Source organism: Pangasianodon hypophthalmus, chromosome 6 (genome assembly GCF_027358585.1).
Source record: "Pangasianodon hypophthalmus isolate fPanHyp1 chromosome 6, fPanHyp1.pri, whole genome shotgun sequence".
NCBI classification, from domain to species: Eukaryota; Metazoa; Chordata; class Actinopteri; order Siluriformes; family Pangasiidae; genus Pangasianodon; species Pangasianodon hypophthalmus.
The window spans coordinates 8754610-8769829 of record NC_069715.1 but is presented as its reverse complement, the minus strand read 5'-3'; the positions used below and the strand labels follow the sequence as shown (position 1 = coordinate 8769829).

At 37.8% G+C, this 15220-nt stretch overlaps 1 protein-coding gene across 6 annotated transcripts in view; it reads left to right on the top strand.

Moving 5' to 3' along the window:
- The first annotated feature begins 630 nt into the window (after window positions 1-630).
- pclob (piccolo presynaptic cytomatrix protein b) overlaps window positions 631-15220 on the top strand; it is an 82710-nt gene continuing 68120 nt past the window's right edge. For 4 of the 6 annotated variants that reach the window (XM_053234864.1, XM_053234862.1, XM_053234863.1 and 1 more), the window contains exons 1-5: window positions 4792-5142; window positions 8977-9727; window positions 10050-10928; window positions 13040-13918; window positions 14255-15220. In XM_053234864.1, coding sequence (XP_053090839.1) covers window positions 9149-9727; window positions 10050-10928; window positions 13040-13918; window positions 14255-15220 — 3303 coding nt within the window. In that variant the 5' untranslated portion in view covers window positions 4792-5142; window positions 8977-9148. Of the gene's footprint in view, window positions 796-4791; window positions 5143-8976; window positions 9728-10049; window positions 10929-13039; window positions 13919-14254 lie in introns of those variants that run through there. The other 2 variants (XM_026927096.3, XM_053234861.1) reach the window with 2 other exon arrangements.

Genomic DNA, 15220 nt, shown 5'->3' with positions numbered 1-15220 from the left:
AGGAAAAGCTAAAAGTGTCAAATATAAAATGCAAACAGCCATGTTAGAGAAAAGGTCTTTTAGGGGATTATGTAACTAACAGGTCAACTGAAGGTCATTGTATCTGTAATGGTAGGATATTAGCTTTAAGCACTGTGGTGTGTGTGTGTGTGTGTGTGTGTGCATGTTTGTTTGTGAGTGAGTGATGCTGATGGACGGATTTCATAACTGTCCTCACTGTAGAAGGGAGAGCATTACAAAACCATTTTCTGATTTGTATAACACATACACATACGTAAAAGTAAAAACCCTCCCACATCCCACAACCATCATTAAACGCTTCATCCCATAAGCTTATAATCTTCTGCTCTTTCTCTTCTCCCCCGTTTCTCTCTTCATCTCTATCTCTCATTCACAGCTGCCTGCCTCTCTTTCTCGTGCTGCTTACTACGTATCACTACTGATTTCCTGACTACCTCTGATTGGTCTGTGCAGGCAAAAGGAGATTAGGAGGCGGTCCCTGATCAGCTGGAGGGCAAAAGCGAAAGAGGGAGGGAGGGAAAGTGAGAGGAGGAGGGAGAGACAGAGATGCTGTCCCTTTAAGAGTATTTTTAGGCTGGCAGTTAGCAGTGGTCAGTGGTGGGGAAAAATTATTAGTGGCAGTAGTGCAATAGCAGCCCATGAACATGGCTGACGAGGACAAATTCACTCTGATGTGGATGTGGATTTAGGATCTTCATAGTAAAATTCATATCCTAGTGCTGTAGAAAGGTGTGTGTTTTCCAGCTTTTAACTCTTTAATGGAACTCAATTAAGGTAAGTGTTGTTTCACTGAGAAAATGTTACTCAATTTTACTTTGCATTGTAAGTGATGTAGTGTGTAAGTTTAAGGAAAACAAATTAGACAAATATCCACACATAGCCTGTGTTGTGTACTGGTATCATTTCTGGTTAAAGGCAGATCCCTTTTTTACCTCTCTAGGGCAGACATGTAAATTTAATGAAACTGGCAAACAGTGTATGATCAGGTTACTGGATTGATTACAATTTGACCCTCTGCTGTACTCTACACTCTTACGGCATGTGTGTGAATGCACTGTCAGCTATTGTACTGAGCATACTAGTCAAATATAAAAATATATTTCAATTCATGCATGGTTTTGTGTAGTAGTTGTGTTTAATATGAGTATGTGCATCTGTGTATTCATGTCTATGCATGCTTTGGAACATAAATGTGCTTACTTTATAATTAAATATGTACTATGGAAAAAAAAATCACGTAAATATGTGATCAGATATGATCAGATTTTTCACTTGGGCAATTAATATATGATCCCATATGAAAAACATGTGAATGTTATGTATGTTATGTATGTTATGTCCTAAAATTGCACATGACCTCAAAGACATGTGACATCATGTGAATATTGTGTCACATGTGAATTAAAAAAATGAATAATGTATTAAAAAATAATCACATCAAAATTAATGGATAATTGTTAATTGGTGGAAAAATGTGTAAACTATGACATGTGAAGTGATTATTCACACGTGACGTTTGGGTGAATTTTCTATAAGGGTGTGACTGAAGGAAAGAAGATTTAATGACTATAGATATTCTTATTTGCAAAGGATCTCCAGTGAATGTGCACAATATAAACTATTCTCCATACACGTATGCAAAAATAATACTAAACTGTACATTTCCTTGTCACAGGGTGGTCCTATTACGAGTACAGCTTTTGTACCTTTAATATGTATTTTTCACCTGGAATTGTGGATATAGTGTAGTAAGATGTTAGAGGAATACACAAACCTTTCTACGTAGAAAACGCATACTAAACATACAAAAGGAGTAAGTGTGACCCAGTGACAAGGAAAGGTACAATTTAGTATCATTATTCTGAGTTTGTAGGCAAAATTGTCAGATATTATATTTATATTTGAAACTTAAAATCACAACTAATAGGCCACACATGCAAAGTCATATATGTATCTATGCAGAGTAAACAAAATATGAATTATTAAACTATTCTCTTTTGGTACTTATTAGCACTATAATAGAACCAAATAAGTGAATGTGATATTTCAAAATGTCACAGACATGACCATGCTTTCACTGGCTCCCTGTCAAACTTAGATTTAGTAAAATTATATACTTTGCCTCTATGTAAAAGACAACGGCACATATTTTATTCATAAATTGTAAAACTCTCCACACAAATATACACCCACACCATACACTCACGTACAGAGGGAGGCAAGAGTGATTCCAGCTTCCTGTTGTTCACACAACCCCACGCGTGACGCAACAAATGACCATCATCGCCCACAGCCTCCCTCAGAACACGACACACATGCCAAGTAGGAGTAGGGAGAGTGGGGGCTTTATATCCTGCACGACTCACATTCTCCACACACGCTCATTTCTCACATTTTAACTCTCTCACGAAGGCTGAGGAGTGTCGCAAAGCTTTGCTCATGCTCTGTGTTTTAATGGATTCCTGCTCACTAGCCGTACTACGAATCAGAGCAGCCTCCTTATTTATATTCAGAGGTGTTGCACCAAGAAAGTGTGACTTGGATATTGCCTTGCCTTCATGCTGAGAAAAAAAATATGCCAATATGAGTCTTAACGCACGCACAAGTAAATGCAGCATTTTCATTGCAGGACTCTAATGTGAGAGGATAAAAGACCATCTCAGGATTATGTAAATGTAACATGTTGTGTTTTTGTGGTGTCGCAGGACTTCTTTTACATGAGACCAATATAATATTGCTATAGCCATTGTTGTGTAAAAAAAAATCTAAATTTACAGTTCATGCTGCTTTGAAATAGATGCATATGGCTGCTGCATTTCTACACTTATAAATGCATTTCTTCACTATAGCTGTCACTGTCATTGTAAACATTGTGCACAGTCATTGTAAAATGTTATCAAGTGCTTCATGCAAACTGACAAGATTGAATGTGTGTTGGAAAGGTATACAGGTTTTATCTGATTTCTGCTCCCAGGGGTATACTGCTTATACGCTCTGTAGCATACTTGGCAGACAGTTTGGATTGTTCTTGGTCAGGTGACGGGCTTTGGCAAGAAGAACTTTGAATATCTGTTCAGATTTAGTGAGCCTTTTAGAAGGAAAACTCTTCTGGGCTAGAAGCCAAGTGCCACAAGCTCCACACTCACGATCCAGTCTGCTCGTCACTGAGCCTACATCCACCAACTTTCTGGTGAGAGACAGGAAGTACACGATCATGGCCTTCCCATACTTTGAGGCATTCCTGGATCAAGTAAATGTTAGATTAAAGATGATTGTTATAAGGTGTCATGTTCTCACAATATTTAACATGTAAACAGACCAAACAGAGTGCATATTTCACCCAAATAGGAGAAAATAATTAACATGATTCCATGTGAATTATTATACTCACTATGGACAAAGCAAAAATCTAACTGGCTAGAAAGTATGACACTCTAAAATTATATAACTGAAGTCTTGTCTTTAGGCTGTCCCACGTCTTCTTCTCCTGTCCTGGAAGCTCAGCTAGGTCCACTTTCTTCAAATGTACAAAAGCAAGTTAAAAATCTTGGGGTCATTTTTGACTCTTCACTTCTTTTTGATGAACAATTTGGTGCTGTTATTAAAGGAAGCTTTAAGCTCTAAGATCCATTGCAAAGGTAAAGCATTTGCTCCATGCTCTTATTACATCATGGCTAGACTACTGTAATTCCCTGTACACTGGACTTTCTCAATCTGCTTTATCTCAATTACAAATTGCTCAAAATGCATCAGCTAGGATTGTAACAGGGTCTAGAAAGGAGGGATCACATTTTCCCCATGTTAAGTTTAGGGTTGATCTTAAAATTCTTCTTTTTATGTATAAAGCATTGTCTGGTCTTGCACCAAAATACATCAGTGACCTTTTTTACCCTTACTCTTCAAGGGTGATTGGACTTTTTCTGTGGCCTTTGTCTTGGGCTCCCCTTTCATATGAGATCTGTGTCATCATTAGCTATTTTTAAATCTTCCCCTAAATCATATTTTTATTCTTTAGCTTCTAAAAATGTCTAGATGATGATATTATTGTTTATATTGTATTACTTTTTTCTATTGTACAGCACTTTGGATCAACTTATGTTGTGTTTAAATGCACTATATAAATAAATGTTGATTGAATGATTGATTGATTGAACTGTTTAAAACAACTACTGAGTGATTGGAGGAGGGGTTTAGACAAAGCGGTATGTGTGTGTGTGTGTGTGTGTGTGTGAGTGTGGAGGTGGTGGATGATGTGAGGTGTCTTCAGGCCACAGATGGTATGGAGGACAAAAATGTTTTGGACAGCTTTGTTGGAGTAAAATGTGTGTGTTGATTGGGGTTCAGTGTTGAGTCAGAGAGGGCACAGTATAGTTAATAGCATTTGATGATTTCACCATTCATTTTAAAAAGGAGCTGAATGAGTTTCTTTCTGGATCATTTTTGATTTTATTCTAAGCAAGACCTATTATCCTATCAAGGGAAAATGACTTTTGTTCTTATCATTCTATATATGTGAGATACAGGGCAGGGTGAAAGAAGGACAGAGAGTGCATTTGTCATGCCTTATTAATGTTCATTAGAATCTTGAAGGTGATTTGCGTGACATTATATATAACATTATGACATTATATATAGCAACCATGAGAGCTAAAGAGAAAGCATAAGTCTCAAATGCATCAAATACTCAGCATTAAATTGTACCTTTTCTGGAAAATGAAGTGCATTCTACACACACACACACATACACACACACACATACACACACAATGAAAATACAGAAAATACAATGATCTTCAAAAAAGGTAAACTCGATACAACAGATCGATTGTAGTGCTGATTAAAACACACTAGCGTAAAGAGGCGTAGTTTTGTCCCTTTAACTCCATTCCCAGTGAGGTGATAGGCTAATCACCTGTCCCGTGTAGCGCATGCGCAGTAGCGCGAACGGGAGCCGCGGTCCCCTCGCCAGCCAGCATCACAGAGCTGGGGGAGAAGAGCAACAGCGGAAGCTCTTGGTGCAGAAATGGGTGAAGTCCCCTGGCATCCCCATGAGGTAGGGGCTGATCTGCGACGTTTAGATGACATTTACCATTTCACCGTGCAGTTCATATGAGAAAGCAGGTATGCGTATAGAATGGGAAGGAGTACTCTGTGTGTGTGTGTGTGTGTGTGTGTGTGTGAAGATGAAGCCGCTGTTAGGATGCGGTTGTTGACTGGAGAGCTGTGAATCGGCCCTGACACAGTAGTAGCCTATAAATGGTCAAGGGCAAAGGAGAAGACATGAAATATCATAATGATAGACACTATAAGCCATATTCAAAGCGGGCTTGTTTGATCTCTGGTAGCTGGATTAGATGGAATCGGCACCATTATTAATCATAGACTACATTGCAGGTCTGTGTAGCATCTCGACAGACATACATAGACATACACTACAGGTTACTTATGTAACCTATTCATCATTACTAGACTAGAAATTAAAAAGTCTCCCAAACGCCGGATGAATGCATGCTGAACTGATGGTGAATCCTTGTTGTTGAGTAATGAGCAACTCTGCGGCGCCTGATTAATGGAGCCAAACTCTGTATTCGCGTGAGTTTGTCACGGTTTTGTTGTTGTTGGTTTATTTTCTGTAGGGTGTTACTGCGGGGATGAGTTAAAGGTACTACAGTCAGTGTTTTGCACATGCATTAGTAGAGCTTTTTTTTTTTTTTTTTCCTACCCGGAAGGTCGCCAGAGATCGACTGGATTTCTCTGCTGAGCCATGTTTTCCTTCTGCTCTTCTAAAGCTTAAAATACAGACATCTGAAGGGGGATTCGCACGACTCTTCGAGGAGGAAGCGGAAGTAACCGAATAATTGATTCGAATATTTTACTGATGAATCCCAGATGAAGTCGGATGACCTTATGTATTATTCAAAGTGTCGGGGTATAAAGTGAAGGCGACTAAATTGTGCAAAAGGACACATAGTGTGTGTAGGGAATGCTTTACTCAGCCATGTCTGTGCAGATAGAGTGCAGTGCGTTCGCTATACTCCAGGCTCGGTTGTGTGTTGGCTGGGTTTGAATCGCACGCCGTCAGGAGAGCGCTGTCCATGGTGCTGAACAACACCATCGGAACAGTGTAGTAAATACAGATGCACTAAATTCTCTTCTAATATATTAGCACCTGCTGTGAGCATTCATTTTCAGTGTCATGTAGAGCCTGTGGGGAAAATATGGTGTCATCCAATGCATATTGTTTATGCTTATTACCTTTGTCTGTGTGTCTGTATCACTGGTTTCATTCCTTGAAATTCATCTAATAGAAGTATATTCAAAATAATACTAGGCATATAGGAATAATTACATTTGGGTTGTTGTACTGGACATATGATATTCTGGCTCATATATTAAAATAGAGCTTACTGATATAATCATGTATGTAGTGGCATGGGAAAATCCTTCATATGGTCAAATTTAGACATTTTCTACTATATATAGTTCTGAAAAATACAGGTTTTTCCTAAACTGAAATATGATTCAATCTCAAAGAGAAGTAAATGTAAAGCATTTTAATGTCCAGGAGAAAATCTTTCATTTAAATATCCCATTACAGATGCACTGAAATATGCTCCACCTATCTCTACATTTATAACCTGATGTACTTATGGAAAAGTTATGGAAAATATTACTGTCAAAGCTTAAGGAATTTTACAATAGAATATTAACACAGCATTTAAACATTCAAGCCTCATCATCGTCCCTCCACTCAACTGATCTCTGCTCACACTAACATCATTGATATAATTGTTGATTAATTCAGCCTGTTTTGCTAACTACATTTCTTATAATTATTGTCTTTTTATTAGGTCACTTAATCATTTTAAACCTTTGTCTGCTGATATCTTTACATTGGTTTTGATGACAATTTGAGTAATGCATCACAAACATTCTTACAGTCAGTATCTAATTACAGTATTGATTTGGCTTTAGATTTAGATTTTAGACATCTTTAGGATGCAGACTGACTGCATTTATTGCTGCCTTTTAAACTGGCTCCTTACCCAACATGAACTTTGCAGACAGACAGTTATAAAGTAAACTAAGCAAAAACATTTTCACATCATTTTGGTAAAATATATTTATTTTTGGGTGGCATGGTAGTGCAGTGTTTAGCATCGATGCCTCACAGCTCCTAGATACCTAGTTCAATTCTAAACTTGGGTTACTGTCTGTGCAGTGTTTTGCATGTTCTGCCCGTGTTCATGTGGGTTTCCGTTGGTGCTCTGGTTTCTTCCCATTGATCAAAACAATGCTGGTAGGCATATTATCTATGCTAGATTACCCATAGGTAAGTGTGACTGTGTAAAAAGTGTTTGTCCATCCTGGCTCATAATGGCAGAATTCAGAGAATTGCAGAATCCAGCCACAGCAACACCCAATGGGTTTTCCCAGACCTAGGTTCACATTACATAATTGCTAGGCACACATAATCTTTGAAGTAATCTACACTGTCTAAACTGGATATTTTTAGAAAAGACATGAGTTCGTGTCAGTGTGAAGGAAAAAGCACCTATTTCCTTATCTGCCAGTCTTTTCTAATAAGTCTTAATAAAAAGTCTAGTTCATGTCACAAGTGGCATCATGCATGTGGCATCATAAATTATTCATAACTGCAATATGAGATTGTGTGAAAATATTTTCATATTGATATCTAACACCTCTGTCAAGTTGCCCTATATGAAAAGAATCTGAATAAAGCTTGTCATTTGTTTATCCTGGGAATTTTGCTGATTTGCACCATAAAAATAGTGTTTGTGCTATTTGTGCACTAGAAAAAAAACCTGATACACTCCATTTGTAAAGCATAAATAATCACCAACAAATGATGCCATTTTGGTTAGATTTTTTAGTTTGCTTTTGATTTGAATGGGGTTTAATACACAGTCAGATCACTTTCGGCCGTAGGTTTAAATTGAAATATGGCTGTTATCTTTAATCCACCACACAAATCAGCACAAGCATAGCACAAATAAAATACAATGTTTATTCAATTTTTTTTAAATATGGTGCCAACTTTATAGGGCTACATCTTACTCTTTAATGTCTCAGTTTATTATTGAGTTATTAATCTTAAATTCTTAAACATCTGTGATGGCACCTGTACCATGAAAGATCATACATAGGTCTTACATATTGCTTAAATTGCATCTTATAATAAAATGCATCTTGTCACAGATAAGAAAATAGGGGAAGAAAATAGCAAATCTTCTCTTAGCTTCACAGTTTAGCAGTAACAAAAGGTCATAAAAAAGCACTCTGAGAAGGTTTTGTATTGTTATCTAGTCTCTGATTTTCAGGCCCACAGCTTTCACTAAGACTCATTTTGTCATACATGTTGTTGTTCTTCTGTAATCAATCATAATCAGGTCATTCTGCAACAGGTGTTTATTTATTGACTATTATACCTAGGTATAAAAAACAGAAAAATATAGTTGTATACCTCTAATTGTTAAGCATATTATTCAGCAACCAGTAAATCATATATTATACAGTACCCAGGGTAAAACTAATACTGTGAAACTCTAGGTAAAAGAGAATAATTGTGAAAGTTGGGAAATGTAAGCCTGGACCCACCTAGTGATGCTGAGAGTTTAAGGAGTTAAAGTTGCTTTGCTCTCAGAAGGTTACATTCCTTTGCCTTAGTTTATGGTAGTCAATAAAATCCAAAGAGATCAGTAGTTCTGTAGGACCGTAATACTGTCTGTGGAAAATACAATTTATGTTACCATGTTGATTTTGTCAGACTTGTCTTCAGAATATTTAGTGGACTTTCTATTTCTTTTGAAAAGATCCACTGCTGAGAGAAACCTGTTTCAAAGTAAATAACAAAGTTTTAATTGTGCTACTCTCTCTGTGTGCTATTTTTGCCTTCTTGTTTCATTACCTTCTGTTTCCTATCTCTGTCCCAAGGTAATGTGCCTGCAGATGTGAGTGAATCATAAAACCCTCCACAAACCCTTCACTAGACTCCAAAAAAAAAAAACTGGAGCAGTTACTTTATTGATTTTCTGACTGCACCCCATACTGGCAGACTGTGCCTCCCAGGAGTGCAGCTCCCAGACCCCTGTACCATCCAGACAGAATGTTCTCTTCCAATTTCCTGGGTGGGGGGAACCCTCTGAGTGCCATGTCTTCTGCGGTGAACAAGTTTAGTCTGTTCAGTGACGACACTGAGGATGGAAAAGAAAAGCAGCAGCAGGGGTCTCTGAAGCAGAAAATTCCTGAACAGCATGGAAATGGACAGCCTCCGTCACAAGGATCTCAAAAACACAACACTGAGAAGCCACCAGGAGGGCGCATGGATGATGCTCAAAAGCAAGGAATAGGCAGGGGGCTACCTCAGGATCCAGCGTCTGGAAGAGGTAGCCCTCAACAACAAAGAGCTGGTAGAGGAGGACCTCATCATCATGGGGTGGGGAGGGGAAAATCTCCACAGCGTGAAACAGGAAGCAGTGGACCTCTGCACTATGACCCTATAGGACCTGGGACTCACCAAGCTGAAACTGCTACAGCCTTTGCTTCAGGCGCAGAGTCACTCTGTCCAATCTGTAAAAACACAAAACTAAATTTTCACTCCAAGGAACCACCCAACCATAACACCTGTACACAATGTAAATCTGTTGTCTGCAGCATGTGTGGCTTTAGTCCTCCAGATGCAGCAGTGAGTATCTATATCATCCATTTATTCAGTAAAATGTCATATATCTCTCCATTTTTTGTATTAAAGCATGCATTCATACATTCAAAACATTAATCAAAAGTTTGCAACTTTACTTATGGCTAGAATATAAAGATAAAAGTGTTTTCTGTCATTGAAGTGAAGAAAATTAGGTGGGGGGAAACAAATCTAATAATCACAATATTTTAAATACATACAGTATAACTCCAGGATAGTTAGTTATAACTCCGTACATCTATGCTGTGATGATTTTTTTCATTGTTAAATTTAAATCAACATGATGTGTATTTATTCTATTTTGCAGGCTAAAGAGTGGCTTTGCCTTAACTGCCAGATGCAGAGGGCCCTTAGAGTTGAAGAACCATCTACCCCCTTCATATCCAGCAAAACACCCACACCATCTCCATCTCCTGTCAAGCAAAGCTCATCAACAGCACAAAAGAAGGACTCCACACAGAGCAAAGCCTTACATCCATCCTCCAGTCAGCAAAGCAAACCTTCAGAGGGTCATAAACCACCTGGACAGGACAGTTCCACTACAGCAAAAGAAACCATGTCAACTCCACATCCACAACAAAAGCCAACCCAGCAGCAAAAACAAAAAGATGCCCAATCACCTGCCAAGTCTAAACCACCAGCACAACCTGAACCTCCCAAGGAGCAGTCTGGATTTTTTGGTTTCAGATCTGGTGGTGCCCGATCCCGTTCACCATCTCCTCAGCCTTCAGTTTCTGCTGTTTCTGGGAAAGTTTTAGGCTTTGGCTCCTCCCTTTTCAGCTCTGCATCTAATCTGATTTCAACAGCTGTTCAGGATGAGTCTTCCACAATGCAGCCAACTTCGCGCAAAGCCTCCAGTGTTTCCCAAACCTCTGAAAGGTCCACACCTCCAGCATCCTGCAAAGGGCCAGAGGCCTCTAAGGACTCTCCTAAACTTCCTGCAACCCCAAAACAAGAGGAAAAGAAAATTGAATTAACCCAGCCAACCAAAGCGACTGTAGACCAAACAAAAGAGAAACTCACTTCTTCTCAGTCCCCAAAAGCCAGTCCAAAACCTCTTCCCAAAGCCTGTCCAATCTGCAAAGTGGGTCTCAAGAAAGAGCCTCCAAATTACAATACCTGCACTGAGTGCAAAACTACTGTTTGTATCCAATGTGGTTTCAATCCCATGCCTCATCAACCAGAGGTAAGAGAAACAGAAAAATTGCATTTTGTATCTGTAAATTCACATCAACATTTCATTAAGATGTCCAGCAGACCCATTATGGAAACATACTGCACAAATAGAGTTCTTTGATGTTCTGTTGTACTAATTATAGTTGAATATTTTACCCTATTTTTGGCATCTTTGAAGGCAGACTGAAAATATCTGGTAATAAGACAAACAATAAATTTACTTAAATTAATAATGTATATCTTTGGCTAAACCTGAGAATGTGTTCATCAGGTAAATGACAGTGCAGTCTGCATTTTGGGGACTAACTTTGAGGTTGTTTTTAAGGCATCAGGTCACAATATTGGTGACATATCATGTCTGATTTTTGCAAAAAGCATACTATTTTTTTTTTTTACAAACCACTCACTGACTGATTACCTCTGTTGTTTTGTATAATTCTTTTGATGCATATACAGTATGTGATTGTATATTTCAGTTATGGGATTAATGGAAAGAGAAAAGTCTATATATTAATTTTGGTTCAATGAACATCTTAGAGTTATTTTAGTTTCCAGACAGTTACTCTTTAGAGTTGTGTGTATGCCAGATCTGGAAGGCAGTACATATATATATATATATATATATATATATATATATATATATATATATATATATATATATATATATATACTAAATTTGTCCACACGTCTTTTGGACTATATATCTATCTATATATCTATCTATCTATATATATATATATATATATATATATATATATATATATATATATATATATATATATATACAGTATTCATTCACTACATATACATTTTGTACGAAATTTTTACTGGTATCTGCTTCAGCTGTTACACTATGTGAAGATGAGCTTTACATTCAGAATTGTTGACTTTATCTTTGTGGACCAGCTAGTACTAAGTGTGTGGTAGAGTATTAATAAGGGTTTTGAAGTATTGACCTCTCATTGTGAGCTTTGGGTCATGCATGTCATTAGTGCAAAATGTGCTGTGAAGATGGAAGAAGCTTAGAGAGGTTCCTACCACCCACAGTGTCTTCATCTGGCAGGCCTGATCATGTCGAGCAGGACCTTTTTTCATATTTTCGGGAATCTCAGGAAGAAATTATGATACCTATTGCTTTAATTGAATGGTCATGATTTGAGGCTGTCAAGCCAAAGCTATTTTATCACATGTGATACACTGGTGATAAGTGAGAACATGGCAGTGTCTAACATCTTCAGGGGCTGTAGTATATGAGGTGTTTATTTAAAATATATTGGATAACTTCACACACTATAATTATATTCATGAAGTGAGCGCTGAAGCTTTTGATTATACCATTTCATTTTTATACCTAATCAGAACGCAAAGCAAACTCTTCATTTGGCTTTGTATGCAAAGTTATGTAGCCTCTCCTGATTCTTTTAAAATTTACTATACAGGATTTCTATATGATGCAGTAATCATTTTGAAACAAATTTGTGTCTCATATTGAAAACATCAAAACATGCTGAAACAATTTGGGGAAAAAAGAAAAGAAAAATGTCATAAAAAGCTCACTTAACATTTTCCTTATGTCTTATTACATATGTTTTTTTTTTAAAAAAAAAATTCTAGTCCAAGATTTTGATTAGATTATTTGAATTAGTTGGAGATTATTTATTAAATATTGGAACCTTTTCATGAACATTGGGAAAATAATACATAGAATGAACACATGCAACAAGTGATATTTTATAACTTAAACATGTGATGTTGCTGTGTATTTTTTTAAGAAAACATTTTCTTAAGCAGTGAAATTTTTTTTATGCAAAATTCTTGTTTCAAAATTATTGTTATCCCTGCAGTTATTATTTCATGAAGTCTTCTTATAAGAGAAGAACAACACTACGAGTCTATTCTGTAAATAACACTTAAAGAATAAAACGTCCATTTCAATAGCTTATATGTGATCATGTACTTTATTAATGAAAGCATAGTTGTACTTTATTAGATAGAGCATAGAACATTATAAATTAACATACTTACTTTCTACAGGTTTTTCAGGTATATGTGAAAATATTGCAGATATATCTTTAAAAATAGAAAATGTTACATTAAATTTTTGCTTTGATGATATTGCAGGGAAAAGATTGGCTTTGTTTAGCCTGCCAGACACAAAGGGCACTAAAAGGGGTAGAACCACAAGGGTCACCTGTGGTGAAGCCCCACCTTCAGCACCCTGAAGCCACAACTGAAAAGAAGGATTCTACTACAGGTCCCACATCAAAACAGCCCACCGTCCAACCAAAAGAGATTAGTTGTGCCAACCAGACAGTTGCTCAGAAAGAAGGAGCTAATAAGCAACAACTTAGTTCAACAGTAACAAAACTGACTGATGAGCATAATCAGCAGACAGCAAAAACTGGCCAACCTTCTGCTCAGTCTGAACCACCATCAAGGACAGAACCCCCTCAAGAAGAGACAGGTTTCTTTAGCTTCAGCTTTGGCGGTGTGCGTTCTCGATCACCATCTCCTCAGGTGGCTAACTCTGCTGTTTCTGGAAAGGTTCTAGGCTTTGGTTCCTCTTTACTCAGCTCAGCATCTAATCTGATCCCATCAGCTGTTCAGAACGAGCCTTCCACCACACCACCAACCTCTCGAAAGGGATCTACAGTGTCTCAAACTTCTGCCAATGCAACCAGTACACTCTCTGCATCACAAAAAGGATCTGCAGCATCAAAAACTGCTGCCAAAATATCCTCAACAGGGCCAGAGACTAAATCATCAACTGCTGATAAGGAAAAGACACCAGGACATCAACAGAGTAAGGCACCCTTATCTCAAGAAAATATACCAGAACATATGCCAAAAATTGATAAAGATGCTCAGCATCTTCCCAAAGCCTGTCCACTCTGTCAAGAAAAGCTCAAGAAGGATCCTCCAAACTACAATGTCTGCACTGAATGCAAAAAGTATGTTTGTAATCTTTGTGGTTTCAATCCTATGCCTCATCAAACAGAGGTAAGATATTTTGATACAAAAATATGTAGCTCATTTGATGTGTCTAATTGTTTTTGTTTTTCCTTAAAGACCCTTAAAGTCTAGATTTTGCCCCCTTTTGCTTACATATCCATTTGCTTTAAAAATCCACCGTTTCTATGAGATAGCTTTGCTGTACTGTACATTGTGAGCCAAAATAACAGATGTTTATGCTGAGTTCTGCTGAATGTACAAAGTTCTTCTAATAAAACTTTTTTATTATTAATAAAAATTTTTATTAGACTGACAATATCTGTTTATTTGGCAATACCGAAAGCTACTTGCAGCATTCTTTCATTACTCTATTTGAAATTTCAGGTGACAGAATGGCTTTGCCTGAACTGTCAGATGCAAAGAGCTCATGATAATGCTCCAGTGGTGCCCCAGAAAATATCTGTACAACCCCATTCTTCACCAAAGGCAGGAATGACTCCATCGTTACAACAGAAAGATGCTTGTGCTGTGGACTCAACAAAGAAAATAACAAAGCCTATAACAACTGTTCCACAGAAAGACAATAAATTTGGGGCCATTCAGAAAATGGAGCAACAGCAAATGAAGGTACCAAATGACTCACCCCCTCTACACAAACAGCGGCTAGAAACTGGGAAACCTCAGGGTGAGACATCAAAGATAGACAAGTCAGAAATCAAGGATGAATCAGGTTTCTTTGCTCGATCACGATCACCATCTCCCAAGCCTTCTGCCTCTGCTGTTTCCGGAAAGGTTCTAGGCTTTGGTACATCCTTGTTCAGCTCAGCATCTAATCTGATCTCGTCAGCTGTTATGGATGAGCCTTCCACCACACCACCAGCCTCTCGTAAAGGTTCATCTGTCTCTCAAAGTTCTATTAGTTCTACTACACCACCGTCTTCTCGAAAAGGTTCTGCAGTTTCACAGACTTTGTCCAAAACAACTCCACCCACTCCTCATAAGAGTTCATCAGTTTCACAGACATCTTACAAGACTGGATCTTCAGCCTCCACACCAGTTACTTCACACAAAGGGACTGATATTTCCCAAGACATAATGAAGGAGACCAAAAAATCTTCTAATGAAATGGCAAAGGAAAAGAAATTCCTGGAACCGCAGCCACCCAAAACACTACCTGAAAAAGTTAAGGACTCTGCAGCTGTTGATAAATCATCTCAGCAGCTGCCAAAAACCTGTCCACTTTGCATGACAGATATAAAAAAAGATCTTCCTAACTATAGCACCTGTACTGAATGCAAGAGCATTGTGTGTAACCTCTGTGGATTCAGCCCCATGCCTCAAGAAACAGAG